Source organism: Actinia tenebrosa, unplaced genomic scaffold (genome assembly GCF_029948245.1).
Source record: "Actinia tenebrosa isolate PJP-AT-01 unplaced genomic scaffold, QUT_ActTen_1.0 PGA_scaffold14__42_contigs__length_11649687, whole genome shotgun sequence".
Lineage (NCBI taxonomy): Eukaryota > Metazoa > Cnidaria > Anthozoa > Actiniaria > Actiniidae > Actinia > Actinia tenebrosa.
Window position 1 is genome coordinate 5,271,906 of NW_028292574.1, and position 10,111 is coordinate 5,282,016.

The 10,111-nt window shown below is 36.2% G+C and overlaps 1 protein-coding gene across 2 annotated transcripts in view; it reads right to left on the reverse strand.

The window, feature by feature from the left end:
- Positions 1-9,881, reverse strand: part of LOC116289948 (eukaryotic translation initiation factor 4 gamma 3) — a 46,325-nt gene extending 36,444 nt beyond the window's left edge. For both annotated transcript variants that reach the window (XM_089030009.1, XM_089030007.1), the window contains exons 1-6: positions 9,570-9,881; positions 9,388-9,419; positions 9,171-9,217; positions 4,623-4,856; positions 3,957-4,140; positions 1,996-3,087 (exon numbers count right to left, since the gene is read on the reverse strand). In XM_089030009.1, coding sequence (XP_088886135.1) covers positions 1,996-3,087; positions 3,957-4,140; positions 4,623-4,856; positions 9,171-9,217; positions 9,388-9,419; positions 9,570-9,631 — 1,651 coding nt within the window. In that variant the 5' untranslated portion in view covers positions 9,632-9,881. The remainder of the gene's footprint in view (positions 1-1,995; positions 3,088-3,956; positions 4,141-4,622; positions 4,857-9,170; positions 9,218-9,387; positions 9,420-9,569) is intronic.
- Positions 9,882-10,111: the final 230 nt, after the last annotated feature.

A 10,111-nucleotide genomic window follows, 5' to 3' on the forward strand; every position in this document is an offset into this window, starting at 1 on the left:
AATTTCATGTTAGATACAGTACCGCCTGAAATCATTGCAGCATGCGAACGCGTTTGTTTCGCGTCTTTACCGCGTGCGGTGAACGCAAACTGTACGCGGAATGGACGCGAATGGACGCGAATGGACGCGGTCAATACGCTCTTTCGTTCTTACTGCGGTTTATAGAACGTAGCATTTACAGTACATGTGCCGAGTACATTTGCAGTGAAAGTGCCCCAAAAACTAGACATCACTTTTTAATCATGAGCAGCATTTTCTGAAAAACGTAGCATAATCATCGACTGAATGTACGTACATTTAGTCAGATAGTCTAATTAATATGGAAGTTTGAAACTTTCGAATATTTTCGAAATTGAAATGTCGGAAATACTTGGAAGTTCGTCCATAAACTTCTATAACTACATGTACTGTAGTTATGAATAAACTGACCTCAAATTATTATCGCTGTGAGGAGGCCTAACCGCATCAATTTAAACCTTCAAAGTTCAATATGCTACACAATATATGTATTTTGCTAGAGGAAAGTTCAGTCTCCAAATAATTTATCAGAGTTTGAAGCAAACTATCAAGATCAAACCTATTCTTAATTCTTGTTTTTATTTCAAAATACAAAGTCGAAGCTTTTAGAACGCATCTTTTTCCAGCAAATGAATCCATGGCCGGCGAACATGCAATTTACACGCGGACTCGGTTGTTGCGAGCTGCATCGAGCCCTGCAAGCTGGAATTCTTTTTTTTTTGTCTCTCTATTAGTCGCTGCCGGTTCCTTTTTTTGACTGGCGGCAGTGAAAAACCAAATTCAAATCGGTTACTCGCAACTAACGAGTCCTCATAATATTTAAAATGCAAAGCGGCGGACCCTAATAATTCTCCGATTTTATACACAGAATACGAAGCCCCAGACCGTTCGTGACCTGAAGAGTCTAAAAATAATACTACATTCACCACGATTGTGAATTTTATGCTTTCGAGTAGCCCAAGAGTGAATCAAAGTAACGAATTCTGTTGTGAATGTAGAAGTATAAATAAAAGTTGCCTTAGGAAATTGCAGGACGAAGAATGTTTGAGAGATCTAAAACGTACAAACGCACGTGCATAAGAGTATGCGACAAGATAAACGTCATACATGTAGCGTTACACTGTAATCAATTATCTATGTCGTGCTCTAAAATATCTAACTGTAATTTCGTTTTTTTCGTCCAATGTTACTCTATTACCTTGAAATAAAGCACGAAAGCATAAAATACTATTATTTTATAAAATAGTTGGAACTTTTGGATAGATTAACCATTCCAACTGGATCAAAATCGAGGTAGAAACGCTCCCCACAAGAAACAGTACGAAAGGGCAAGAGAATCGCATATGACCACATTTAAACACAGTTACATGTAGCTCATTTTCGATTGATGAAACAATTAATTCCAAAGAAATTCTACACACAAAAAAAATCGACTCCTGTACTGGTTGGTACAAACTCGAACTCGATTCCTAAATGGAACTTTTAAAAAACTCGAACTCGGGCCATAAAAAATATTTCGTTGAATGCCAAACCAGTAGGAATACTGTATAACCAAACAGCGCTTTGTACAGTATGATACTGTATGGGATGCGTTTTTTCGGCAACCGCGGTTAAATCGCGGTCAATTCTAGGTCAGGACGCGGCTTATTTGCGTTTTTACCGCGTGCACTGAACGCGTCTTATGCCTCAATGATTTCAGGCGGTACTGTAATCTGGCAGTAATGACTGAAGCTCAAATATAACCATCTAATAATCCCTTCTCGGAAGAAAAAAAGAACAAAAGAATAGAAACACAAAACAGAATGGACCCTCCTTAAAATTGACTTGAACATGGCATTACTGTAACATGAAAGATAGAAAAGAAATGCCACAAATTCCATCAAGAAAAAGCGTGATTTCTTTTGCATTTCCATGTTAGACTTCCACCCACAATGCATGTACTTTTAAGAAGTGTCCATTGAATGACAAAACCCTTACTAGCTAGTTCAGAAGTTGCACTCGTAGGAACAGCAGTTTGTTTGGCTTTTGATTCTGACTCCACTCCATTGACAGCTTCGTCTTCTTGGGTAGGCTCCCTGCTTGGCACTGCAGCAACATCAACAGTCTCTGCTTCTACTTTAGAAATTTCTTCTTGTTTCAACACTTTAATATCTGAATTAGGAACATCCTTTACAGATGGAACCATTTCTGGTTCTTGTGTATTTTCTTTAATAATTTCTTTGCTTACTGTTAGTGGACTTATGGACCCATTAGGTAAGTTTTCATTGTGTGCTTTTGTTTGTTCTTGTGATTCTAAGCCCAGTTTTTCTTTTGGTTTTGATTCTAGTTTTTTACTAGGTGCAATATCTGTCGTTACGTCTTCCTTTTCTTGCGTTGTTACCTTAGAATCAACAGGAGCTGAAGGAGGTACAATTTCATTTGATATACTAGGTTTGGCAGTATTTGAATTGATTTGATTTTCCGTTTTCACTTCTGCAGAGTCTTTTTCTTTAGCTTCAGTACTAACTTTTGCACCATCTACTACTGTCGTGGCACTAGCTGCAGTATCAGAAGCTTTCTTCGCCTGATTAACATCTTCACCGGCTGTCTTAACCAGTGGTTTTGCAACATCAACCTTGTTTTCCTCCTTCTTGGCATCCTTATCTACAGTTCTAGTATTTTTAATGGCGATAATTTTTACATCTGGATGCATTGTCTTTGGTGAAGTGCTCTTGGCTGTTTGAGTGGGTGTGGCTACCTGTGTGATGGTTGGTTTTGTCTTCTTTACGGAGTCGTTTGGGTCAGTTATAGTAACAGCTCCCCGCGCTGTAGTAACTGGCCCTGATTCGTTATTTTTAGACACATCTTGTGGAGGCATACTTAAAGCACTAGAATTTCCAGAAATCCTAGTTTCTGATGCAAGGCTGGGAGATCCTGAATCAGATGTAATTGTAGAAGCAGGTTGTGAAAGTATTTCTTCGGTTACGTCTTTATTGTCTTGGGCTGGATCTTTAATTTGGATGATATTTCTTTTACGAGGTGGTGCCGGTTGCTGTTCTTGACGGGAAGGTTGGAATGATGGTTGAGGACCTAAAGATTTCGAATTGAAAATGTAATAGTTATAATATAATTAGATAATTTATACACAATCTAACAGGTTGAGAAATAGGACATATTGGGGAACAGAGTCAGCAGAGTCAGGGGCGGCGGAAGCTGAAAATCTTTGGGGGGGGGGCACTGCAAAAAATCACAACAATAACTTAATAACAGTATTAAAAATCGAATCTATGCAATTATATTTCATGTGAACCAATATTTTGTGGGGGGCCAGGACCACCAAAAAATATTGGGGGGGGGGGGGGGGCACATGCCCCCTCGGTCCCCCCAGTTCCGCCGCCCCGGGGAGTACAGTTCTGAAGCCGATTTGTATGGAGAAAAATTACCAGATAACAGAATTGGAAACAAAATCCACCACATTTGCTATTTGAATAAAAGCTACTTCAACCCTAGATTTTAACAATAAATACTTCCAACCTATTAGCCTTTTAAAATAGTGCTTGTTATAACAATAAGTATTCATCGCTATTTGAAAATACAATATCATTCCATACCATACAATGATGTGATCAAAACTAGAGTTGATTCATTGTGTTTCCCCACCCCTCACCCCCCAAAAAATCTCCTATTTTCTTCACACACATGCATCATATGCATTATATTGTGGCTGTCGACTTAAAAGTTTACACTATTTCGACAACCACACACACTGAACTATGAACAACGCTGATAATTTTTTTCCTCAAAAAATCTCGTATTTTATTTCAAAATATATCATAATATATACATATATATATACTTGTAAACATTTATATGTGTGTAAATAAACAAAAGTTCAAGTTCAAAGTTCAATCAAAGACAATTTTACAATGATTCAAATGTCTTGTAGTCTTTTTTATTACCTGGCATATTTTGAGGTATTGGAGCGTTCCTCATAAACATAACAGGCGGTCCACATATAGATGGCGCCATTGATGCAGAAGTTGAATAACCAGGGTAAACTTGATTATATGGTCCAGGTACTTGCTGTCCTGGACCTCTGAATTGCACTTGCTGGTTTGCAACTGGTACTGTTTGAAAGTCAACCTAATTGAACATTTAACAATGGAAATCAGCATAATTATGATTGAATCTGGAGAGATTGAAGATGAAAGCACCAATGAAGCATACCAGCTGAGCAGTGAACGTAAAACATGAGTGGACAAAATGACCGGCCCTAAGCATTTTTGGAGCTTGAAAGAACGAAGCAAACATGGTGTTAAAGTGAACTTGTTTTTGTTCTTCCTTTCATTCTTTCTGCTTCTTGTAGGCACATATATCATATTTTAGTCAAAATAAAACAGGACAAAAAAAAAAAAAAAAAGCAAAAATTGGATTGCAGTAGCCTGGGAATGAGGGCTGACAGCAAAACATGCTGTGATTGGCAGAAACAAAATTCACCCCTTTGCTGGTGTAATCTCCCATGATCCACATGATATGATACAGAGATCAAACCCAAGAGGTGAGAAGGTGTACTACTGCTACACCACCCTTGATTCACTAAACAAAGATTACACTAGGACCCCTACCTGTGCATACTGAGGGGACATTCCAAATGGTGATGGGGTGCCACTCCCAGACATTGGATAAATTGACCGTACCCCTACTGGAGGTGAAGGAGAGGGGTAAATTTGATGATTAGGTGTTTGTTGGTGTGATATCCTCACTGAACGTGTTGGTAAATATGGCGGCATTCCTCGGGGGGGTTGTCCATGTTGTGGGTTCTGCTGCATCATGCCTTGGAACATCATTGGTATTCCACCCTAATAAATATAAATAAAGTAATGGTATTAACAGTGTCACTTGCATTAAAGAGTTACCTCTATGACTTGGGTGTAAAGTTTTCCATATCAGACCATGTGTCATTCCCTAGAGTATCATTTCTTTGTTTAACGGTTGTGCATGAGAAGACACATGAATACAGAATGAATAAATTAATGATTTTATTCTCTTAACACAACCTCGTTCCCAGGGCCCTCTCACACAGAGGAGAGAAGACCCTGACATTGGCTGGTCAAATAAATTTTTTGATTGATTTTCTTGATCCTGAATTTTGATTGGTTGTTGCTTTGTTATGACTTTTTGATGTGCCATGGCACGCCTGAGCGAGAAATATAATAATAGATTTAAACATAATGTAGGCAAGACAAGAAAATCTCAGAAAAGCTTGTTATTCCAATGTAAATTTGTTATCTAAATGTAATCTCATATGTCCAAGAGTGGTGGGGGAGGAGAAACGCCAAAGAAAGTTCACTACTGACAGGAAGAAAAAAGATCATCATCCATATCTGTTTGTAGTGCATGTGGGAATGAAGTCGAAACTTGCCACTTACTACGAGTTTTTGGTAAATCTGGACTTACAAAAGAAATAGCAACCAAAGTGTTAACTACATGTGGTGTAAGAATCGAAGAAGCCGATTCCGTTATATGCCAAAAATGCGAAGCGTTTGTTGACAAAATGATCAACTTTTGACTACAGGCTCAAACCACAGCAGGTGCACAGCAAAAGCATTGTTAAAAGCTCAACTGGTTTATTCATGTTGACAGCCATATTTAATTTATGCTTACTCAATGAGCCCACATTCCTCCAGTTATTTTTTCAGTGGTATTTTCAAAACATTTGAATTTGGTGGGTGTCGGATTTATCACGTGACCAGCAACACCAGGGTCTTCTCTCCTCTGCGTGAGATGGCCCTGGGAACGAGGTTGCTCTTAACAGTGAGCCAATGTCACAATGTGGATACAACTAAACAAAGAATCTTATTCTCAAGAGAATGACACATGGTCTGAAATGGAAAAGCTTACCCCAAAGTTAAGAGGTATTTCAAGAAATGGTTTTATGTGCTTGGAATGTGTCCATTGAGTTATGGATGCTTATTGGAGAGAAAAGAGATACACGAGGCAAAGCTGACATAGTTTTATAACCATTGAAAATACTTCTAGGTCGCAATAAGGAACTATGGAATACTGCCTAATATAAAACTGCTTTCCTGCATTTTGATTGGCTGTATTTTTAATGACAGGGTTTTCATTATGGGTCTGAGATCGAAGAATACTTCAGCAACAAAGAGCAAAAAAACAGCTTAAATTACCATGATCTTCACCTATTGTTTCGAAACTTAAAGTGCTTATAAGCCTTTACACAATATTTTCAGAATTGATTCTTTAGATAGTGGATAGTTGAATGTGAAAATGTTTCATCATTTGAATGTTGAGTCTTTAAGATACGAAGGTTTATATGCCCAATATTTTAATAACTATGACGTAACATAAGGGATCATTTAATATACAACACTGCACTTGTTCTGGAATACAGTATTTTAAAAGCAGCACCCTTTTACTCGTGAACCATGTAAAGGCTCTTACAAATTTGTCCAGCGTTCAATATTAAAAGTTGCTACAAAATAACTCACATCCCTTTTGTTAAGTCATGGTCATTAACATATTGGAAATATAATCCTTTGTATCTCAAAGACCCAACATTCAAATGACGAATTATTTTCACAACCAACTATTCACTATTTAAAGGATCAATTCTGAAAATATTGTGTAAAGGCTTATAAGCACTTTAAGGTAAGCCCTCAATGAAGAGAGAGAGATAAATCCAAAAGTCCATTCACAAATAGGCCCAAGTAGAAATATTCCTTATCAATCATGAATAAGACATTTTTGAACACATCTGAGGAAACCCAAGCAACGTGGTATCCTAAATGCATTACTGAAGTAAAGTTTTGAATTTTGTGTTTTTGGATAATTTTTGGTCATTAAATCACATACCTTAACGACAACTACACAGAGGATATTACATGTACAATTGGTGTAAAAATACAAAATGAAATCATCTTCACAATATTTTGAAAAATCTTATGAAAGGAACATAAATTAGCAAGATATTAGTTCCCAACATAGGAAGATCAAATTTATATAAAAAAAGAGTAAATAGTTTGTTTAAAAGTAAGTATGTTTGTACAAAAATCGGGTAACAATGTCCAAAATTATAGGTGACCGTAACACAATCCCACACCTTTTATAGCATTTGATGGCTAGTGCTCAAGGTGAATTTATTCAAGTCGCAGAGAAACTGTAAAGAATACTATTCTGCCCCTTGACTAGACAATACATGGTTTAGATGTTGTTCACATAAAAAATAGGTCAAATGTCAAGTAAAATAAGCTATAAGCCTCAGAGCTTGGCACTCAACAATGATTGTATACATTATTTTCTTCATTTTGGAAAAAAATCAAAACTATAAATCAAACTTGCTATTAATTACGACTACAAAAAATATACTATTAGAATTTCAATGTGCGATGATGGGTTGCAAGCATTCCCAAGAAAGTCAAAAGACAAGAACATGGCAGCCATTGTGGTGTCGTTAACAATGGATGCTAATAATGCTGATAAATTGTTTGTCAAATTGTTTGTCAACATGGCTGCGATGATGTAACTTGCAATCAAAGAATGCTTAGAGGACTCCTAGAAACACAATTCTACAATAAACATTAGCATTGTATAATTAGTATTGCCATAGCGTTATATAATTAGTATTGTCATGGTAATATTATATAGCTAATATGTATTTTGAATTGAGTTATGTAATACCTTTTTCATCTATCCATGAAATGTTTTATATCATATAATTCAAATATTCTGCTTATTTGCATATATAATGTTTGTCAATTTCCTCTAGATGGCTTTCTAGCTCGATTAGCTTTGCTATACCTAAAAAGCCTGTACTGTAAATAGATTAATTATATATACATATATATATATGATTGTAATTAAATACGAATAAATTGTTGTCGTAAAACACAAGAGAATCAATGGCTTTATATTATTGCTAGACAAATATTTACAAAATAAATATAAATATGTGAATACATGTACACAACATTTTTCATTCAAGTTTAACAGCTTATGAATACCAATCAATCCAGGATTAAATGTTCATATTGATTAAACATAAAACAAATCTAGCATAAATTTAATTGTATACGCTTATAGTTGAATTCAAACAAAAATAGCATAAATTTAATTGTATGCACTTATAGTTGAATTTATTTGGCATAATTTTGGATTGTGTGCATATATTTTTACCAAGCTCTACAGACAAACCATTAAGGTAATATTATCTAACCACAGATAGGTCATTCGCTAACTCCTTAGTGCGTTTTGGTACTAGTTTGACATTATTTAACACAATAGGAAACAAAAGGCACCTCAACCACGAGTAATACTTAATGTACACCCAACTTTAAGAAATTATACTCCAGAGGACAGAAAATTAACACAGGAGGGAGAGAATGGGGAATGTTTCAACAATACTGAACAACTAAGGATGTAAAACAGACAATTTTGATCTAGTGATAAAAAAATAAATCTGAATGAAAAACATCAAAGGAAAAGAAAATGAAAGTGTAAGACAGCTGTCAAAAAAATGGAATTTGTTTGATATTTCGTCCAGTTCTTTCTAGCTAGGATGACAATCTTTCCATGATTGTAAAAATAAGCAAAAGAGTTATTTGTAGACCTTTTAATGAATGAGATGATTTCCAGACAGTCGTTAGAGGGAAATATTGAAGCATCAAAGATTGAAAAAAGTTCACGTTTTTCAATCGATGGATATTTACTTTAATCCACATTTTTTCTCTAGCCCAGATCAAATAAACTACCAAGAATCTAATATAAAATATATAAAATATCCCCCCAGAAAATAGAAGACTAAATAAGCCAGGCTTAAAATTTATTCAAACTTGCATGTCTATCTTAAAACGGAAGTAGGTTTAGAATTTTGGTTCCTACATTAATTATGCCTCTTCTTTGTTAGAACTATTGGTCGAGTCTACGATATATAAATATCTAAGCCTACTTTTGCTTATTTCTTGGTAACCAGTAAACAATTATAAATTTGAAAAGGCATTTAGAAGATAAAAGAATTTTGCTTTCCTATAGTGTAATTTATTGTACAATTATTTGTATTCAGACGAATGGGGCAGTGGTACGTCGATCGTTGGAAAAACAGTTTATTTTCATGAGAGTTCGATTTATTTGTGATTAGCAATGGAAATATAATTTACCTGTTGTTGATAACCCTGGGAATTTCTCGAAGAGTAGTCGTCCTGGCCTAAAGGAAGAGTAGACGAAAGACCAGAGATCAGTAAAAACGCCGATAGACGGGGGAAAGGAGAGAAACACCTTCGAGGGAGCAGTCGTATAGGTTTGGCAAAAACAGAGGTTATATCAAAGTAACGGGGTTATTTTCAAGTAAAATAGTAGTCGGGGATTCTAACATACCTCGATTAGGTGGCGTTGGGCCTCTTTGGGATCTAATAGAGGAAATAGTTAAGGAGAGAACAGAAACACCGGCAACCAAAATCTGGCAGCCATAGGCCACGTAAACTTTACACCATCAACCAACACATAAACATGTCTTCTCTGGCGATAACAGAAATAATTACTTTAGATCATAAGGATACGGTGGCTGGCCTCTACCTGCCCCTGCAGGAGGGGATGCAGTAGAACCTTTCCCCTTCTGCATGTTAGTACGAGCGTTCTAAGACGCTGAAGTATAGAGAAGCTCCTTGCGAAGGTCTTCCGTTATCCTCTTCTTGTGTAGCTATACGATCCTCAATTGGAAAAATATATCCTGTAAAGTGCGGACCAATATTCTGAGGTTCGTTAGTTCGTTTATGTTCTTCTGATGGTCCTTAGTAATTACAGATTAGGAAGGATGAAAAAATAGATATCCAACATGGCTGACCTCTTCGGCGTGAAGCCGCAGAAATTCGACAAAAGTACGAGTAGTGACGTCATTGCTCAAGTCGACTGGTGCCACGTGACTAAAGACTGAGAAAATGAAATTTTCGCGGGAAAATTTGGAAGGTGACCTTGAAGACCTTCAAGATGACCTTCAAGATCTTAAAATCTATAAAGTTATCAAAAAATATATAAAGTAAAAATATAACCAATAGAAAAGGGTTTGAAAGTTCAAGAGAGAGGAATACAAGATACAACAAAA